The sequence below is a fragment of the Phragmites australis genome, chromosome 1 (genome assembly GCF_958298935.1).
Source record: "Phragmites australis chromosome 1, lpPhrAust1.1, whole genome shotgun sequence".
Taxonomy (NCBI): Eukaryota; Viridiplantae; Streptophyta; class Magnoliopsida; order Poales; family Poaceae; genus Phragmites; species Phragmites australis.
Genome location: NC_084921.1, coordinates 36,991,973 through 37,012,926, shown reverse-complemented (window position 1 = coordinate 37,012,926; position 20,954 = coordinate 36,991,973). Strand labels below are relative to the sequence as shown.

The 20,954-nt window shown below is 44.7% G+C and overlaps 1 protein-coding gene across 11 annotated transcripts in view; it reads left to right on the top strand.

The window, feature by feature from the left end:
- Positions 1–20,954, top strand: part of LOC133917234 (homeobox-DDT domain protein RLT2-like) — a 30,007-nt gene that overhangs the window by 2,907 nt on the left and 6,146 nt on the right. For 3 of the 11 annotated variants that reach the window (XM_062361192.1, XM_062361187.1, XM_062361220.1), the window contains exons 3-12: positions 1,956–2,035; positions 2,903–3,418; positions 3,492–3,596; positions 3,686–3,850; positions 3,948–4,170; positions 10,077–10,177; positions 17,609–17,695; positions 19,514–19,648; positions 19,783–19,938; positions 20,709–20,918. In XM_062361192.1, the coding sequence (XP_062217176.1) occupies positions 1,956–2,035; positions 2,903–3,418; positions 3,492–3,596; positions 3,686–3,850; positions 3,948–4,170; positions 10,077–10,177; positions 17,609–17,695; positions 19,514–19,648; positions 19,783–19,938; positions 20,709–20,918 (1,778 nt within the window). The remainder of the gene's footprint in view (positions 1–1,955; positions 2,036–2,902; positions 3,419–3,491; positions 3,597–3,685; positions 3,851–3,947; positions 4,171–10,076; positions 10,178–17,608; positions 17,696–19,513; positions 19,649–19,782; positions 19,939–20,708; positions 20,919–20,954) is intronic. The other 8 variants (XM_062361188.1, XM_062361214.1, XM_062361204.1 and 5 more) reach the window with 7 other exon arrangements.

The following is a 20,954-nucleotide window of genomic DNA, read 5'->3' as shown; positions in this document are numbered from 1 at the left end:
GTGAGACCCAATTTAGTATTAGGCCATGGAGAGCAGCCGCCACCTACCCCTCTATTTCCATCGCATACCAGGAGAGAGGGAGGGATCTGAAGGGAGGCAGCAAAACGAGGGCCTCCCATCTCAACTCCAAGAGCAAGACTTGCCTCCCATAAGTCTTTCCCGCCCATCTCCATTTCTTACTGAGATGGAGGAAGGGTACCAACTGGGAGGTGAAAGCGACAACGTTATGGCAGCGGCGGGGCCTCGCTACGGTTTTGCTTGGCCCCTCGTATGCTCTCTCCTTGATTCGTGGCTTCTGAATCTAGTATGACTTCTCATGCCCTGAGCCAATACTCCCTCTTTTATCCCATTATGGCCTTCCACCAGACTGGGATGGCAATGGGTTGGGTTGGGTACGGGCAAAGCAGATCCATATATGACCCAAGACCCGAATCGGGTTGTCCGACCCATGCCCGCGAAGGGTGGCAGGCAGAATTTCGTACCCATGCCCTTGCTTGCCGGATATCTGAAACCTGCCGGTTATTTGACTAGCAAGGCAACAACAAGCCAACATCCAAGTTCCACCAATCCAACAAGTCACAACAGGAAGCAATTATAAATTTAGGCAAGCAAAGAACATTACAATACTAGTGGTAAGTTATAAGTTTAGTCTTTCAGACAAATCCTAACCAAATTGTTGGGTTCAAACAAGTCAAACGAATGAATCAACAATTGGCAACCAGGTCTTCCCTAGAGTATCACTGATTTGGTGGTGCTCCAACGAATCCATAAGTCCTAAATAAATCATGTTTGCAGTTCATCAGGGTAGATAAATTAACCCCAAAATCCACCATAATCACTCGATGGAAAGAATCATACTAACCATGGATGGATCTTAAAACTAGGGAATCGACTACTAGAATCAAACTAGCTGACAAAAAAAGGAAAGGGAGGATGAGAATAAAGCACATACGAGGATGAGGTCGAAGAGGTAAGGGAGGGCGTTGACCACTGTGATCAAGAAGAGGGGCAACAAGCACGTGACGTAGACCTAATCAACATACAACAATCAAGCCATTAGGTGAGATTAGAATTTGCCATGCAACAGGTGATGCAATTGCAATCGGAAGACAGGGCCGGCTAGGGGTGGCACCTGGCTAGGAGCGGCACTCGGGGACTGCGGTCGGTTGTGGATGATGGCTGGATGGGGGTGACAGTCGGCTGGGGGCGCCACCCGAGGACGACGACCGGCGGTTGCCGGGCTGGCGCTTGGGGGCAAGGTGCGTGTGCAGTGGCTGGGGGTGCGCCGTGTGTGTCTGTGTCTTGGCCCTTGGGGCGTTAGGGGCGCTTGATTACCTGAGTGAAGACTGAAGATCTAGGGTTAGATATTTAGAATTAGATGGGCTAGGCTAGAGCCTCATGTAATTGGGCTGGGCCGTTGGGGTGTTCTTCCCATGGGCATACCCGTGGTTACTCATGGGGGGATTGTAATACCGACCCGTGACTTCATGGGTACCCGACCCGCTGTGCCCATGGGCGAAATCTCAGACCCGTGCCCGCGCCGTACCCGTAAGTAGGATTGCCATCCCTAATCAAGTCGCTGAACCAGCTAAGGCTAGTTCAAGTGGATTAGGTCTAGGGGGACTTGAAGACCATGTGGATGAACATTTTCCATTTTATAAGCAGATTCCACTTATCTCTAAATCCGATCCATCCATATCTCATCCGATGCCCAAAGTATGATTTTGCATGCTAGCATGCAGAGAAGGCTTTGCACTAGAGTACACCCCTTTAGCATTGTACAAGTAAAAAAAATAGATCATCACTTCTAAATTGCATTTGACTAAGGCCTGTATAACTTTCTCTATTTGTTGAATAGAAGTTCTTTTGTGGATTCCATTAATAGCATTCACGTACTTACCAATTTATTCATATTATTCTAATTATTGACATTCCTCTTCCCCTTGTATTTTTAGCAGTTCCAGAGCAACAAAAGCAGCCTGTGCGATCTTATGATATGAAGATATATTCTAGGCACAACCCAAAGCTCTTAAAGGTACATCTGTAAGCAACTTACAAAATTAAGTCTGCATGTCTTATAGCAATGTATGGTGGATTTGTGTCATTGCATAATCTGCTTTCTGATCTTCTGCGTGCTTACTTTTTGGAGTGGCATTGTCTCAATATTAAATTGTGATGGTGTTGAGCTGATATCTGCTCTTTACTTACATTACCATCTCATATGATATAGCAATATATGGAATCATGAATATCACCGTAGCTGTGCTGATATGTTAGCTCCAAACGTCGAAATGGTGTGCCCTGCTCAAATGAGTGCATGTGCATCACACCTCCTACGGGGTTTTTCCAAGTCAGTCCGGAATAGGACATTGATTTGGATCTTCTAAATAATAACAATGCCTAGGAGGTTCAAAATCATAAATCATTTTGTGCCAGTTTTATGTGAACCCCCCTTTACCTCCATCTCCTACAGTGGTCAAGAGTTGACCTATAATTAGTAACATTGCAGGCTGAGTGATATGACATGGTGAGGCTATTAGGTGTGAGTTGGTGCCAACAAATAATGGCTTGGCACTATTATTGTGTAGTGCTTGGTGGCACTATGTATGTGTGTGTTAGTTCTTCTCGTCTAGCTATAAATGAATGATTTATGTTTCCTATGGCCTTAGTAACGGAAGTGCTCACTATCTTTACAAGTGTTACCCCATGCACATATATCCTTTATTGATGAGTATTCATGCTGCAATCTTTGTTCCCCTAATGATCTTTGCAGCAATGTATATTCTGAAAATTCAGGGTGAGACTACTTTGTGTCATATTTACCTTTTTAAGGCCTGTATTCCTCCCCCTTGATTTCCTTCATAACACCTGTAATCTTCTGTTCCTCCCCTTTTCCCCTTAGGCTTCAGCATTCTTACCTACCATGGAACCCCCTTTTGCTCCAAATTCATTTGCTGGGAAGAGAAAATCAACTGTTGGTAATCCACCCATAGTTCAACCTCATGGATCATGGGCAGTTCATGAGTACCAATTTCTTCCTGAGCAATCAAGCGATACATATGAGAGCGCAAGCCGATCTCACTACTATGACACTCCAGTGGAAGTTTCAAATTCGAGAATATCTCCTCTCACCTCAGGATCACAGCTTCTCCATGGATCTGAGGAGGTGGCACCTAGTTATGCTTTTCAAGGTCAAGCATCTGGTTCTGGCCTTTTGCCTCAATCTGGCAGGTCTCAGGCGTTTCCAGCAGTACCGGCAGATTACACGATGACTCAGTCTAATAGCAACCTTAATTCTGTTCCAGTTGAAGGCGAGTTTGGTATTTCTCAGGTTGCTGGATTTGAAAACCCACTTATATCATCTGACAGAAGGGTCTATCATGATGAAAATGCTTCTCGATTGAATAGAAAACTAAAAGTATGATTTCTTCTGACTTCATATATGCATCTTGCTTTTCAGCCATAGATATATACATATTAAATTTATCTAGGATTTTCTTCAGCGTTATGAAGAAGCAAAGATTGCAAAGGAAGTTGAAGCTCATGAAAGACAGATCAGGAAGGAACTTGAGAAACAAGATATTTTGAATAGAAAGGTATTGCTTGGTTTCTATTACTATAGATCAGTAGATCCGAAATGTCTTTGGTTTTAAATTCATTTACAATGTGATTGATGCCTGTGCAGAGAGAGGAACAAAGGCGTAAGGAAATGGAGAGACTTGATCGTGAGAGAAGAAAAGAAGAGGAGAGATTTATGCGTGAGAGGCAGAGAGAAGAAGAGAGGTTCCAAAGAGAGCAAAGGCGTGAACATAAGCGAATGGAGAAATTTGTGCAGAAGCAATCTAGACAGGTTAGTTTTCTGGTTCCTATAGTAAACTGTAATGCAGTGTAGTAAATAGCTTATGCCTCTGTTTAGTGATAGCTTCCACCTGCCTACACCTATGCAGGCAGAGAAACAAAGGCAGAAGGAGGAACTCCGAAAAGAGAAAGGGGCCGCAAGGCAAAAAGCTGCCAATGAAAGGGCTACAGCTCGCAGAATTGCACGGGAGTATACGGAATTGATGGAAGATGAGCGCTTGGAACTAATGGAATTGGCTGCACAAAGCAAAGGGTTGCCCTCAATGCTTCATCTTGACATCGACACATTACAACAGCTTGATTCCTTTCGAGGTATGTTAGTCAAGTTTAGGTTCAAACTTCTTAATAATACACTCTCCTAGAAGTAATAATTCACTTTAAATGAAGTCCAGTTTCTCGTGCATCCTTAATAAAGTATAAATAGAGGTTGTGACATCCCAATTTCCCCTCTCTCGCTGCCAACCGGGCCCACTTGCCAGAATCATCCCCAACCTCCTCCCAATCCCCTTTCCAACCGATTCCGTCAGCAGCTGCATCAACTCTTGTCGACTCCATGCGAAATCAAGGCAATTCAATGCCGATTGAAGCCACATTTGGAAACCGCCGGCCACTAATGGAAGCAGGTCATCAAGTCCGCGAAGGTCTTGGTCAATTTGCATGGAAACCGAAGCCTATTTCCGTCGCCACGATTGAACCCCGGCCGATCCAAAATCCGCCTCTTGGCTATAAAACCCGCGATTGAACCCTGAACGAGGCTTCTTTCGCTACACCGCACTCAAAGCCCCAATTCCTGTTTATTTCCCCTCACCCGAGAGCTCCCGCACCGCCGCTGTCCTTCCCCCAAGCTCCGTCGCCATCTCCGGGTCACTTTGCGTCTCCCCAACGCTGTTCGAGTACACACTCGTGTTCACTGACCACATCTCATCGACCTTGACCGCTCGCTGTCAAGTTCCGCCGCCGCAGTCAAGCTCTAGAGGCCGCCAAAGCTCGCCGTTGAAGCCTCACCATCGCTGAGCCGCTCCGGTCTTCCTCGACTCCGTCCAAGCCCTCAAGCGCGTTCACTGTTGTTTTCCGAGCATCGTAGCGCCGTCTCCGCTCTTCTCCGACCGTCCTCCGCCATTCCCGAGCTCGTCGTCGTCGTTGCTTGTCTCGCCAGAGTTGAGGTAGCTCCCTCTCATATGTCCGATCTCTTTTGTACGACGTGGATTAGATCTGAGATACCCCTTCGCCTTAGATCATCTCAGCCGCTCGTTCCCAGATCAACGCGTGTGATTTAAATAGCCTCCGGTCGAGTCAGCGATCCTAGTCAGCATCCACGTCGGCATTCTTGTTCGATGTGGCAGTCCAGTCAGCATGTTTTTCTGAGTTTGCAGCCCAGTCAGCCTAGAGATGTCGGCGCTTGCGCAGTAAATCCAATTTTCTAGTTAGAAAATAATTTGTGATAATCCGATTAATCCGAAAATAGGTTTTCTTTTAATAGAAAAAATTCTAGAAAATATAAAATGGTTTAGATAAATATTTATAATTTTTTTTACCTCTGTTTTGTTTCTGAAAATGTTATTTAATGTTTTTTAGTATAAAATCTATTGCAAAAATGTTGAAATAAACGGTTTATTTTCCAAAAAATATAAATTAATTTTGATAATGTTTTGAATATATTTTCTTTGATAAAATAAATACTTTTAATATGTTTTGTTTCATAAAAATAGTTTTATTTCATAAAAATGTAAATAAATTTTACAAAATTGTTTTACTCAGTTTTATGCTATAAAATAATTCTAGAAAATTTTAAATAAATGTTTTAGGCCTTTTAAAAATTAGGTTTAATTCTAGAAAAATAGTTTTTATCGTTTTTAGCTGTTTAAAAATTCGTTTAGCCGTAGTTCTCGCATCGTAGCTCCGATTTAAGCAAATCTAAATCTTTCTAAAATCGTGCCCTAACTAGCCTTAGCATTTGTTCTTAGCGTGTTGTTCTCTCCGCATGTAGACGATCATGTCCCGAAATCGTTTAAGAATTTCCAAGATCAAGACTTCGGTGACTTTGAGCAGTACTTCGAAGAAGGCAAGTGTCTTTGAACATATTGCACATACTTTTGAAAAATATTTGTTTATAAATTGCATGCTTGTCAAATATGTGAGATCCCATAGTTAGGGTTCACTAGTTTTCCACAATATTTCTTGTAGACGTAGTTTGGTTTTCATGTTATGGGTAGATTGTGCTTAGTGTTGCTTATTCATGGGTAGCATAGGCAAATGATGACTTTTGATTAATAATGTGAACTATGATAGACTTTGGTAAAAGTGCTTAGACATGGAAGTTAGAGTCTGGGAAAGTGTGGCATGATGGTTGGCATGTAGATGTGTTCCAGCCAGATTATGGGTTTTGTCAGATATTGGTTATTACCATGTCGTTGGGATGATGGTGGTCTTGCCTACATGTTAAGGACCGATTTTTGGAGCGATCACCTATGAAAACAGTACAATTACAAGCTTGGTATGGGACGGGCCTAACCAAGTAATTCGCTGTTCTCTCAGTATTGTGAAGATCAATTGGTGGTGCGGGGACGGAAGGGTGTACTTTCTGAAACCGTAAGGCGAAAGAGGGGGCTTTTGGGGTGGAGGGTGTACTCCACTTATGTACGGCGGTGAAACCTTAGCGGGGCGACACGTGCTGAGAGAGGCGTTGGATAGGCTTTCCAGTAGATTCATGGCGCACACCTCGAAAATGTGTAAAAGTCATCCGTTGGCCAGCGGGTGCTTGGGAAAACAGGAAGACACGTCTTGTGGGTAAAGTGTACGACCTCTGTAGAGTGAAAACTGATATACTAGCCGTGCTCAAGGTTATGAGCGGTATGGACTCACATGATTAGTCGAGTAGTTTCGGAGGGTTTGGATGATTTTTGGTTGGTTCGAGTGGATCACAATGGTGGGAACTGTGATTTGATCTTGGTTTTGGGTAGAGGTGGATGGAACCTTAGATGAGGAGCAAGGTGGTTGGAACCTTGGCTCATGTCTTAAAGAATCATCCACATAGAAATAGATTGCTTTTATAACCGTTTTACTAAAAAATGGCATTTATGCAAATAAATCCCTGAGTTAAGTCATTCTTGATATTGGTTCGTATTTTATACTTTCCCACACTTGCTGAGTATTCCATGTACTCACGCTTGTTATATCCAAACAATGTTGCTCAGTCGAGGGAGATTTTGAAGACATGCTCTAAGGTGTGTTCTCCGTCGATTGCTTGTGGTGTCGCTCGGAAGATTGAAGAGTACGTTTAATTCCGTTGCCTCGCTAGTCCATTTTGTAGGAGCGAAGGTACGTTTAAGTTAATGATATCGTTCTGTTATTCCACTAATGACGTCATTGTATATATATGTGTAAACTGATCTTGGCATACATATAGCTACATTCGTTTTGGTCTTAAAACCGGGTGTGACAGATGTATATACTAATTTAACTGTATTTATAATCTTTTGTACGTTACAAACCTCTGGAACTTCTAGGTAGGAACCTGAGCATTAAAGAATGCCTTACGCTTACTGCAATATGTTTTAACAGTAACGCTATTAGGGATTGTTTGGATCTCGAGTTAGGCCTTACTGCCTAACAGCTTGATTGGTTAATTTGAAACCAAACGACAAATCTAGTTTTTCTAAAATGGTAAAAAGAAAAGAACAATATTGGTTTTTGTGAAAAATCACTCGAACCTTTTTCTTTCAGAAAAACTCAAAGTAGAATATCCAAAACCCACTTTTTAGCAAATAATGTTCTCACTTCACACTATTCTAATTGAACAACAAAAATCCCCTTCCCCATAACTCACACGAAACATTCTTTTTTTTTTTTCTCGAAAATGCAGGAGAGCTGTGTTTCTTTGTATTATAGATAGAAGAAAGACCGGCCACCATTTACAATGCCCCTAGAGGCTGAGCAAGAGAAAGCAAGAAGAAAAGGTGAAAGACAAACAAAGAAGAAAGCAAAAACAACAACACCAGGGAGCTAGGCCGAGACAGGACTATTCTTGCCAAAGGGCTCCAAGCCCTCTCGCCCCCGCCAAAATCCATAGTTGTGTCTCCATTGAGATCTCTTGCAGAACCACTTCAACTCTCGATGTAGTCTTGTTGAACACGTAGTCATTGCGGTGTTTCCACAGCCATCATTCTCCGAGGATGATTAGTGAATTAAACCCTTTGCTATGGTCCTTGCCTGCATGTCGAAGCGCTCGACGTCACCAAATAGCGAAGGTGTCCTTGGTAGGAGAAGGTGAGAGGCGCTGAAACTGACCTGGCTAAGAAGCCTAAACCACATCTCATGGGCAAAAACACAAGAGCAAAGGATGTGCTGTACTGTCTCTTCTTCTTGGTCACAGAACGGGCAGTTTTTAGGCTGTAACATGCCACGACGCGCCAAGTGACCCACTGTCCAACAACGATTGAGAATCGCTAGCCAAAGGAAGAATTTGCAATAACGCGACACCCATGACTTCCATAGTCTCTTCCACAGCTAAAAACTAGTACTGCCGGTGAAGTAGGCGAGATAGGCCGACTTGAGAAATGACCTGAGGCCATATGGTGCCAGATATGCCAATCAACCTCATCGGGGTTCAGCACAATATTTTGGCCATATGGTGCCAGATATGCCAATCAACCTCATCGGGGTTCAGCACAATATTTTGGAGTGTCCCATAACTGACGGTATTGAATCAAGGTTGCTGTTGAGGGACCACCTTTTATGTCACACACTCAACATCGGTCCTTTAAGGCCTTCTCGACTGTCCTCATTGATTGAACCCACTAAGGTACTGAAGCTGTGAGGGCCAACGCTAAATCTTGGATGGACTTGCTGTGTATCCAGTGGTCAGTCCAAAAAAGAGTGGTGGCGTCATTGCCCACCAAGGAGGAAACCGAAATCACAAACATGGCTCTGGTGTTGGTGCTCACAAGAAGCTCAAGTTCGGCCCATGGTCGCTCCGGCTCAACCTTCCTAAACCAAAGCCACCTCATGCGTAAGGCCCAGGCAAGAACATGTAAATCATGAATTCCCAGACAACCTAACTCCAGCGGGCGACAATTTTTTTGCCAAGCAACAACGCAATTACCTCCATTAGCCTGTTTCCCTCCCTTTCCATAGAAACCCACATCGCAGTTTATCTATTGCTTTAATAGCCCACTTCGGAAGACCCAGGGCAATGAGGTGATGGATGGGAATGGCGGTGAGCACCGCACTAACCAACGTTGCACGAACTGCACACGGCACAACAGCCGTCACTTCCTCCATATCCTGTTCTTGACACTGGATGGGAAGAACTGAACACTTTTGAACGTTTGTACGCAGACCAGAGGCTTCTCCAAACATATGAAGAATGCTCATCACAAGGCCAAGCGTAGTCGCATCAGGTCTGAAAAACAATGCCACATCGTCCGCATACAAGGACACCAGGTGGCTGAGAGGCCTTGTTGCTAGAGGCTGCAAGAGACATTCCTCGCTTGCCTTCGTAAACATAGCATTTAGGACATCCATGACAATGATAAAGATCATCGGAGACAACGGATCACCTTGCCTAAGTCCTCGGCGGCGCTCAATCACCTCTCTAGGCTCGCCATTGACAAGAACTTGAGTGCTTGAAGTTGAGAGAAGAGCACATAATAGATCGCACCATTTGTGACTAAATCCAAGGTGAGAGAGCACTTCTAGAAGGAAATGCCAAGAAATGGAGTTGAATGTCTTAGAAATATCCAACTTCATCGAGATCCTTGGCGCTTTTTGCCAATGCAAACATTTTGCAGTCTGCTGGACAAGCAAGTTGTCATGGATAGTGTCTCCCTGAACAAATGCACTCTGATTGGGAGATACTATCATGCTGAGCCTTGGAGCTAGCCAATTCGCCATCAATTTAGCCACGGATGAGGCTTATCGGCCAAGTCCTTCACTAGGATGGCATCAGTTTTTTTGGTAGCCATGTGAGGAGCGCAGAGTTCAACAATCCCATCTCTAAAATTTGTCACCAAAACAATCACTTAAACATAACAGATGTTTAACTGATTGAAAAATTGACTCACTCATTTGACAGGCATTGTTATTGAAGGCATTATCAAAGCAACAGATTTGTGATGTCATAATTAGTTGGTTTTCATGCACTATTTCCAACATGAGAAGCCTAACTGCATAATGTGATTTACATGGTTTTGATATTGTTTTTTGTCCCCTTGTTCCAGGCGTGTTGAGTCAATTCCCTCCTCAAATGGTGAGACTGAAGGTGCCATTTTCAATAAAGCCTTGGACCGGATCCGAAAATAATGTTGGAAAGCTTTTGATGGTAATGCTGTATGCATGTTACATTCTTGCTCTTTTAGTTTGGTGTTTTGTTACATTTCTTAAGGGATTTCAAGGTCCTAAACTTACTAACTAGTATTAGAAAAATATTCACAGTTAATCTCAATTTATAAAGGCCACATTATATACATTTGCACAATCAATTTCTAGGGGACATTAAATTACAACTGTAGGACCTTGTTGCTTTTAATTAATTGAGAAAGCATATTTGTATTGTTCTTGTTTATGGATCTTTGCTTATGCTGCACTAGTACTCATGGATAAATGAATTCCCTTGTTAATACATCATGCATCAAGTCTGCTGATATCTATGTACTATAGTATGTATGGTGTTCATATAACTTTATACATATACAATATTCCAAGAATGCATTTTCTCACAAGACATTACATTAGTAGCACTAGTCTTTTATTATGTCGTTTGACAATCCATTTGTGATTTATTTTCATCTGTTTTTTCTCGAACGCGTATGAGAGCTGCGTGTTATTTCATTAAAAGAAGGGAAGAAGAAGTTTGTTAGGTTACATGACCTAATTACCTACGAAAAACATATAACAGACACGCCACAAACATAAAAGGAGCGACCAAACAACCCGACCCTAATCTACCCATGTAGCAACACCCGGGAGTCTTTGGCTCCGGCTGTACACCACAAGGAGCCTTCATTCATCACAGCTTGTAGCATTTTGATCAGGTCAGGTGACGCGCCATTGAAAACACAGTCATTGTGGTGCTTCCATAGCTCTCAAGCAACCAGCAGAACCAACGTGTTGAAGCCCTTACGAGTCCCTTGATCCACTCTTTCAAGCGCGCCACTCCACCAGCTAGAGAAGGAGGTGTCCTGCTGTGGCATTAGAGTCTGGAGATTGATCCTTTGGAGGACTGAAAACCATACCTCTTGAGACACCACACGAGACGAGGAGGTGTTGCATTTTTCCTCCGACTGATCACAAAGGGGACATTGCGCCGGGTGGGGTAGACCCTACCACGCCAATCTATCCGCAGTCCACCACCAGTTCAGGAGGGTGACCCAGAGGAAAATTTGCATCGCAGTGGGGCCCAACACTTCTAGAGCCTTTTCCATGGAGCAAACCTTATGGAGCCAACAAAAAAGGCTGAATATGCTGACTTGCTTGAGTAGTTATCGGAATCCAACAACCTCCAGTTATGCCGGTCCAGTACATCATGCTGTAAATATACCCTTTCCAGCATCTCCCAAAGCTCAAGGTACTCGACCAGAGCCAGTATCATTAAAGCTCCTCGAATATCATTCACCCAACGGCGATCAGCAAGCACCTCTTGCACCATTCGGTGGTTTTGTATTCGTTTAGAAACAAGAGCAACAAGATTAGGCGCCAGATCCAGAATGGTCTGTCCATGTAGCCAGCGATCTGTCCTGAACTAGGTGGACGCTCCATTGCCCACCGTTGTGTCCATAGCCAGCGCAAACATTGCCCTTGCGTTCGGATGGACTTGTAATTGCAATCCATACCAAGGTCACATCGGATCAGTTTTTTTAGCCATAATCACCGCATTTGAAGGACCCAACCAAGCGACTGAAGGTCATGAATGCCCAAACCACTATACTGAATCAGCCTGCACACCCGCTGCCATGAGACCAAGCAATTACCTCCATTAGCTCGCTCCCGACCTTTCCACAAGAACCCTCTCCTCAGTTTGTCAATTTCTTTTAGAGCCCACTCAGGAAGATCCATAGCAATCATAAGATAGACGGGAGCAGGCGAGAGGACTATTCGGACCATGATCAATCTGCCGGCTCGGTTCATAAGAGAAGCCTTCCAACCCGGTAGATAATCGACAATCTTATCAATAATCAAACGCAAGGCAGCCTTGGTTGGTTTTCTCACTGACAATGGAAGCCCAAGATAAGTGCAAGGGAAATCCTTAATCTCGCAAGGCAAGAACTCATGGATGATGAAGAGGTCCTCTTCTTGGCATTGTATGGGTGTGACCGAACATTTTAGCATATTGTTCTTGAGTCCTGATGCAATGCCAAAAAGGTGTAACAAGTTTTTGATGAGATCCAAGCCAGTAGTGAAAGGACGAAGAAATAGCACCACATCATCCGTATAAAGAGATACATGATGCTGCAGCCCACGAGCTGCAAGAGGTTGTAGCAGTCCATGTGAGCTAGCTCAGTTAATCAATGAATTCATCACGCCCATTACCAAAATAAATAGCATGGGTGAAAGCGGATCACCCTGCCTATGTCCACGTCAATGAAAAAACTCCTCCCCATTCAGCATCACTCGAGTGGAGGAGGTTGCCAGGATAGAGCATAAGAGATTGCACCACCCATGACCGAATCCAAGACTCTGAAGAACCTCTAACAAGAATGGTCAAGAAATCGAGTTAAAGGCTTTAGAAATATCTAGCTTGAGCAATATGTGAGGTTCCATTTGCATGTGAAGCCGCTTAGCTGTTTGTTGCACCAGGAGAAAATTATCTTGTATGCAACACCCCCGAACAAAAGCACTTTGGTTTGCTGAAACCATAGAAGAAAGGCGCGGAGCCAATCGCATAGCCATCAGCTTAGTAAGCAATTTAGCAAAGCTATGGATTAGACTTATGGGTCGATATCTTTGATTTGAATCGCATCAGCTTTCTTAGGTAGCAGCATGAGGAAAGCCGTGTTCAACAGCCGAAGCTTGGAATTATGCCCCCTCTGGACAGCCAGCAATGCATTCATTAGATCTTCTTTGGTAATCGACCAACAGACCTTGTATAAATGCCACGTGAAACCATCGGGGCCGGGTGCCTTGTCTGAAGGGAGTTCCTTGATCGTATACCAAACCTCCTCTTCCGTAAAAGCAGCATCTAGTGACTCAAGCTCATGATGTTGCTGATGAAATGCATCGAGAACTAGGGTGTACTCCTGCTGGTCAGCTGAACCAAGTAACTCAGAGTAATAATAAAAAACAACAGTTTGTTTATCCTCCTGAGTCAACACAACCGGATCACCCACTTGCAGTTTTGCAACAAAATTTTTCCTCTTCATATGCCTGGACTGAATATGGAAGAATGATGTATTGGCATCCCCATCCTTCAAGTATAAGATGCGGGAGCGCAGTCGGGCGATAGTACGTTCTAGAGATGCCAGCCTCAAACAATGCATCTTGAGCTTCTTCCACAGCCAATCTTCAGCACTCGAAAGCTGCCTAGAGTCCCTAGCAATCTCCAGGCAGTACAGAATCTCCTTTGCAAGGGCCAACTAAAACTTGATGTTGCCGACCCGATGTTGGCTCCAACTTTGAAGGTCTTTACTCAGCCTCCTCATTTTGGTGTATAGGTGTTCAATGGGGCATGACCCAGAAACTAGCACTTCCCAGCTACGCTGCACCTCATCATGGAAACCATCCAAAGTGGGCCAAAAACTTTCAAAGTGGAACCACGGTTTACCACAGATAGAACTCTTGAGGCCAAGCAAAAAGGGGCAATGATCTGAGACAATTGACACTGAACTTTGCAAAAATGAATCAGGGAACAACTCCTCCCAGTCAGCTGAACAAAAGGCCCTATCCAACCTGACCAGGGTAGGGGACTTATCCAACCTGACCAGGGTAGGCCCTATCCGCGAAATGAACTGAGACCGAGAAGGTGTCGTCCCTTGTGCTGATCACCCGGCAAACTGAGCTCTTCCAAGCTATCAAAATTCCACCCCGCGTGCCATCCGCGTGAGGGCAATATGTTGGTCGAAATCAACACCGAGGACCGGGAGGAGCAGATGTGTGGTGAATGAGGTTATCTTTGTTTCCTGCAAGCAAACGATGTTGGCCTTGGAAGAGAGGACAACGTCTCGGACCGAATTGCATCGAGCAGTCTGGTTGAGACCCCGCGCATTCCAAATTAGTATGGATGAAGGATTCATAAGGTGCTTAACAAAGGAGCGACTAGGAGTGCCAAGAGTATAGTCCGCACTCAACTGGCCACCGCCATGCCATCTAAATTCCTAGCCTAATCCGTGTCATCCGTAGTCCAGCCAAAAAGCATGGCCAAGGCCATCAGATGCATTGGCGTGAGCGGCTTCTCAAACAATTTACAATAATTATCTACAACTTGTTGATCCACGTTTTCCCGTTCAGAAATCAGCTCCAGGCAACGCATGACTTTCTTCTGAACACTTATTCCCCCTCCCTGAGGGGGAGATGGGCCAATTCCAGCTAGGCGTCTGCTGTGTTGAGGGGCCGTGCCTGGTGGTGGCCCCCTCTTCCTTTTCTTCTGCAGTCTCGACAATGGTTAGATCGAATCTATAGCCCTGGAAATCTTTGCCAAGAACTCCTGTCTGTGAGTAGAAGCTTGGGCGGTCGGAATGCATGGTAAAGAGATCCTCACATTCCTATTTCGCTGCCTTGAGTAGACCAGCAGTGGCTTCGTCGTACAAGGCGTGTGTGGCATGGGCCCAGCTAGCGTATAATTAGCAATCAACCCAGATTCAGTGGATGAACCAAAGTCTGCCGACCCATCTTGGTGAGAAGGCATCATTTGCCCAGGCCCACAAGCAAGTTGGCCACCCAGAGACATGATTGGTTCACGAGCAGGTTCGATCAAATGCGCAGCTTCTGGAGGTGGAGAAGATTGCACAACCGAATCATTCGTACGACGGTCCACATAAGGCAATATATCAGAAGAATCAACGCGCATCATGTCAGAGGAAAAAGGAACTTCCAGCTGATAGCCTGCTGTCGGATCCACTTCATGTCCTGAGCCGTACTGGGCATGAGACGGTTCGCCCACGTTCAACATTAAAGGGCTTGCTCCTTTTGCATGGGTAGAAGCAGCAGCGGCGATCACGCTTCCAACAATATCGGTGGCTGGGATGCCATCAATGATCGCCTCCCTGGGCGACGGGGGAGAATGGCCGCTTGGGGACGCCTCCTGGTAGTGGATTCGCCTGACCTGTCGCCACGTGGCCTGTACCGCAATTGGTAGGCTCACGCGATGCATGTAGCACCGGAGCGCAAGAAGAACCCCACCGCCGCCGTAGCCAGAGTTACCAGAGCCCTCACCGCCATCGCAACCGGAGTTACCAGAGCCACCACCGCCGCCTAGATAACCACCATAGCTAGCTTGGTTTGGAGCAACAGGCTCGCTTGCTCCGAGCACAACCACGCCGACAGTCGTTGCCATCGTCCTCTTCTGAGGAGGGCAGGTGGGAATCCACACCCCACACCTTGAGCACTCGAATATTCACCGTGTACGCCAAAGTCCTCTTTACTTGCAGCTCATCTATGGCCACCACCTCTGGCTTAGTAATGAGCAGAACCTTGCTTGTCGGAAACAATTTTGGATGACAGGTCTAGGCAGTGAGCCGTAATGTGGACAAGTTCGAACGATCAGTTGTAGCCAGATGTAAGCTCTGAATCCAGAAATATGGGTTGAGAAGATGCTCTACTGCTGCCAGTCCCCATGCATGAGCTGGAATGCCATCGAGATCCAGCTCGATCATGTAGGGTAGTGACTTAGCGATGGCATGGGCTTGCTGAGACCACCGTTTGAGCAGCATACCGAAGCGCGAAGTGCGAATCGGCCTACCACCGTTGAGAACCAGTGTCGTTGTCGGCTCATCTGGCAGGAGGAGAAAATCTTCAGGCCTGGAGCGATGGATAGATAGGGACTTGACATCGAGACCAAACTCCTCCGCGATAGCCACTGTCGCCTCCTGTAATGAAAACCACATGACGCAGGTCCTCGCGCTGAGCGATGTCAACCGATCGAACAAGCACGCAACGATCCCTCACAACCCGCGAAGAGTTAGCCTCCGAAAGTGGCACCGACGCATGGATCATCGATGGCTTGTCCGCCCCAGAGTCATGGCTGTTGGGCGAGATCGGCGGTGAGGAAGCCGACGGAATCCTCCGTTAGCAGAAGAGTGGCGCCTGCGAGGCCGACAGCGCGGGTGACTGCACCACCCACCATGGCCCTCAGTTGGTGCAGGGGCATCGACTGCATGCTCCTTCATCCCTAACAAGGCTGAAGCATGATCAGCTAGGGCAATTGAGCTTGCCGCTAGTGGAGGGGAGACGCAACCCCAGTTGAAACGACGGCCAGTTAGAGACTCAAGAAACTTGACACGGCTCCAATCGAAATGACGACTAGCCAGAGGATCCGGAGGAGTGCGGTGCCAGTCGAAACGACGGCTAGTCTGCAGCTCAGGAAACTCGACATGGCTAAAATCGAAACGATGGCTAGCCAGCGACTCCAAAGAAGTGCGGCGCCAGTTGAAACGACATCCAACCGACGGCCTTGGGTTAGCACCCATGGACGAAAGCGCAGGGCGCTGATGACCGCCCAATCGCAGACAATCAAACGATCGATGGCCCAGGAACGGCAGCGAAAGCAGCGGGTCTACCGCCGACATTGGGCCGCATGGTGATCCGCCGCATAACATTTGAAGCACTTCCCCATAATGTCTTCGGGGATAGTCTTGCACATCCGGCGCGGAGAACGAAGATGTTGCCGACGGGCGCGTTTGCTAGTCACCAGCCAGTTGTCCACATCGGGGCTGTGCGCGATGCCGGAGACACAGTGAACCATCGAGCGAATGGCAGGGTGGGGCTCTTGTAGTGGCACTCATTGAACCGAGGTGTCGCTGGGAGAAGACGAAGCAACACGAGTCGACACCGAAGTCAAACGGGGGTTCCCCATCACTGCATCGTGGTAGGAAGTCGGGGTAACAGCACGCAGCACTGACACTGAGCAAGAGCCGCCGGACTTGGGAGAGCCAGGGTCCGAGTCATGCCACCGCAGAATCTTGTGACGGCCCGCCAGAGTGAAGGAAGAGGGGTGAGTAGGGGGCACTCCGGGCTGCATGAATGGTGGTACTGTCTATCCGCCAAAGTGAAGGAAGAGGAGTATTTATTTATTTTGATATTGCTATTGACTTTGACTCGTGGTGCTAAATTGCATATGGATAAATTAAGGGAAGTCCATGAATTAGCTATAGCAGTTCATTTTTCTTTTCTAGATTGGGCATAAAATTTTAAGTGTATCATTTTTAACCAGGGATTAAAATTTCATCGAAATTTCCGGAATTTTGGAGGGGAACGAAATATCTAATTTTGGAATTTTCTTCCACTGACATGTGGGACCCATAGAGCAGAGAACAAAAATGATCGAAATTTCGGTGAAATTTCACAAATTTTGGTCTTTTTGCCGATGAATGAAAAAAATTGTAAAATGAAATTGAAATCCCTGATCACTTATATGTAATATCTTAGCTTACTACACCATTCACAGATATATATTCCAGCTTATTAGAATGCTAGTGCTTATTTAAGCTATTAGTGGTTTTAACATTTGGCCTTGTTACTTCAAAATTTTTAGCTGAATAATTCCCTTCGAATGTGTATTTGTCAGTGTTTGTAAAGGGAACTGTTGCTACTTGAATTGCAGGTGTGGAAATTCTTGATTACTTTTACTGATGTTCTAGGGCTTTCTCCAGTTACACTTGACGAGCTTGTTCAGTCTCTTCATGATTATGTAAGTTTTTTCTTTGGACAAGGATAATAGCTTTTTTTGGCATGTACAGTTATGGTGAAAGGGATTTTTTTTTTTTGGAAGAACAGATTTGTATGATTCAGTTATTCACGCTTTATAATATTGGTAAGATCTAGGTACGAAGATATGTGTGGATGATTGATTAAATGTTATCTCTGGCTCTGGGCAATAAATGAATAAAATTAAAATAAATAGGAGTTACCACAAGCCTTATTTTTGTCGGGTTAGTTTCTGCCATTGCTTCTATAGCATTTCTTATGTCAGATTCGATATTCCGGATTTGGTTGCTTTCTATGGGCATACTTATCTATACTGGTCATAAGAAATTTATTTATAGTTCCCTTTGTATATTTTGTGAAATATTGATAATCAAACATGGATCTTAGAGACCGTGCAAAGCTGAAACAATTCCAAGTTCTTTGTTGGTCCAGAGGGATATTCATCAGGAATATGGTTTATATTTGACTTAGAAAATGGAAGGGACAGTTTTGTTTCTTTTTTGGGTCTTTTTTTTTTTGTATAGTTGAACTCAGCAGAGTTCTCTCTTGTTGTTCCATTTAACTTCATAGGTGCCATAAGCAGTGTTACCGGGACTCGCGTATCCGAATTTTTTTGCCGTGTCGAGGCGTATCCGCGCGTCGACTTGTGTCCAACATGGCGCGACGCGGATCGGACACTTGAGGCCGCGTCGAAGGAGAGGAGGGGGCGGCAGGGGAGTAGAGGAGGCGGCAGCGGGGGAGTAGAGGAGGCGGCGGCAGAGGAGGGGAGGAGGCGCGAGGGAGAGGAGGCGGCGGCGGCAAGGGAGAGGAGGAGGTGGTGGCGGAGAAGAGGAGGTGGAGGCGGCGGAGGAGGGGAGGAGGCAGCGGCGCGGAAGAGGAGGCTGCGACGGCGAGGGAGAGGAGGCGGAGGCGGCGTGTAACTGAGGCGGAAGCGGTGGGGAATTGAGGACTTGAGGAGAGGAGGATCGGCCGATTGGGAGGGGAGTTAAGTAATTGAAGCCCTAGTGGGCTTGTGGGCTCACTAGGCTGCAGTTGGGCTGGATCTGTTTTTCTCTTCTTTTTTCTCTTTTCTCTTTTCTCTTTTTCTTTTCTATTTTCTGCAGCTTTTGTGTAGTTATTTACACGTCCTATATACCTATAACCCGGTGTTTTGATGTTTGTTAATTACAAATTAATGTGTTATCTCAGAAACACTGATATTATTTACTAATAAAAATATAAACAATGTATTTTTAATATAATATTAATATAAATTAGAGGAATCCCAGAATCCTATTTTTTAGAGGTTGCTGAATCGGACATCCGTATCCGAGTCGGACTCCAACACCTGCACTGGTGTCCCGGTAACACTGGCCATAAGGCAGTGAAGGTATTCTTGCCAGAGTTGTTTATTATGCTATCTACATCTTATTTCTTTTCTTTTTTATGCTATCTACATCTTATTTCTTTTCTTTTCTTTTTGGTAGCTGTTGGGTGATTTAGTACTGGAGGAGTCTGTTGTAAACTTGTAATGTTATATACTTCTCCTTTTTTGTGTGTGGATGTTATATAAATTCATATAGGCACTTGGAGTTATCTTACTGGAGGAGTCTGTTGTAAACTTGTAATTTTATATACTGCTCCTTTTTTGTGTGCGGATGTTATATAAATTCATATACTGCTTTTGTAAGAATTAATAGCTTTGGACGATTTAGCCACTAGGCTGGGAAGCTAGCATCTTATGAATTAATATAGTGATGATTTACGAATATTTCTTATATTTAGCGTTTAACCTAAATGATTATCATATTTCTTTTGATAGGATTCAAGGTTGTTAGGGGAACTGCATGTTGGTCTTCTCAAATCCATCATAAAGGATATCGAGGATGTTGCTCGAACTCCATTGGTTGCACTGGGGGTGAATCCAGGAGGTGGTCATCCACATATTGTTGAAGGGGTGGGTGTGTTTGTGTGTGCAGATTTAATGCTTTTTCAAAGCTTCTATATTTCTTTTAAGCTTGTCTGTTATGTGCTACTCTCTGACAGGCATATGCTTGTATATTCTTGAACTTTCATGTTTCTCTCTGACAGGCATATGCTTGGGGATTCAATATACGTAGCTGGCAGCGCCACCTGAATCTTCTTACATGGCCTGAAATATTACGACAATTTGCTTTATCTGCTGGTTTGGGACCTCAACTAAAGAAAAGGAATGTCGAAGATGCTTATTATCATAATGATAATGAGGTGTGTTATCTTGTACTATCCACCTGCCTCTAAGATGATCTCAGTTCAGAAACTTTCTTGATATTATGTATTTCTCACTGAAATCATCAGCACATTTGTGTTCTACTATAAATATTCTTCCCAACTTTTTGTTCAAAAAAAATTTCTTCCCGACTAATACATTACTTTGTAATCTAACTCTCAACTGATTCCTGTGAGATTCAAACTGGAAACAGCCAGCAACTTACTAACAATACTAAGGCTATGCCTTATTTTATGCCTTTATGCCAAATTTCGTGTACTCAATTTGCATCACGTTGCACCTATTTATGATGTTGTGCAATTACAAGTCTGGAGCATTGCTGTCAGAAAAATGACAACAATATTGTTTACAAATATATAAAAAATAAGGATAAAGAGCTTCCCTATTCTTTTTTCCAGTATTGACTGCAACAGGCTGGGGTTAGTGTGATCTGTCTAACCTAATCTATGATATATTTGGGATCTTGGTTCTAGTAATCAGAACAAAGTGTCAAGAAACTCAAAGTACTTGGATTCTTTGCTCTCTGTTGTTAGGGCTGAGGTGGGCATGCCCAAACTCAAAAAATATGATTGGGATATATTGAAACTTCTCAGGGCAAATTGACATATATGTTTAGTCATGTGGATAGAAAATTAGTTCTCAGAAGCAGGATCCCTTAGTTCATTATTTACACCATATTCTCAATTTTATGCATGTCAAGAAAACATCTAGAAGAGTTTTGACGAGGTCGGTGCAAAATTTGATGCAGGGTCATGATGGCGAGGATGTTATATCAACGCTCCGAAATGGTTCAGCAGCTGTGAGTGCTGCGACTTTGATGAAAGAAAGAGGCTACACCCATCGCCGTAGATCTTGGCATCGTCTTACTCCTGGAACTGTAAAGTTTGCAGCTTTCCATGTGCTATCTCTTGAAGGAAGCAAAGGTCTCACAATATTGGAAGTTGCAGAAAAAATTCAGGTATGTTTTCCTACATATATATAGCTCCGTTTTCCT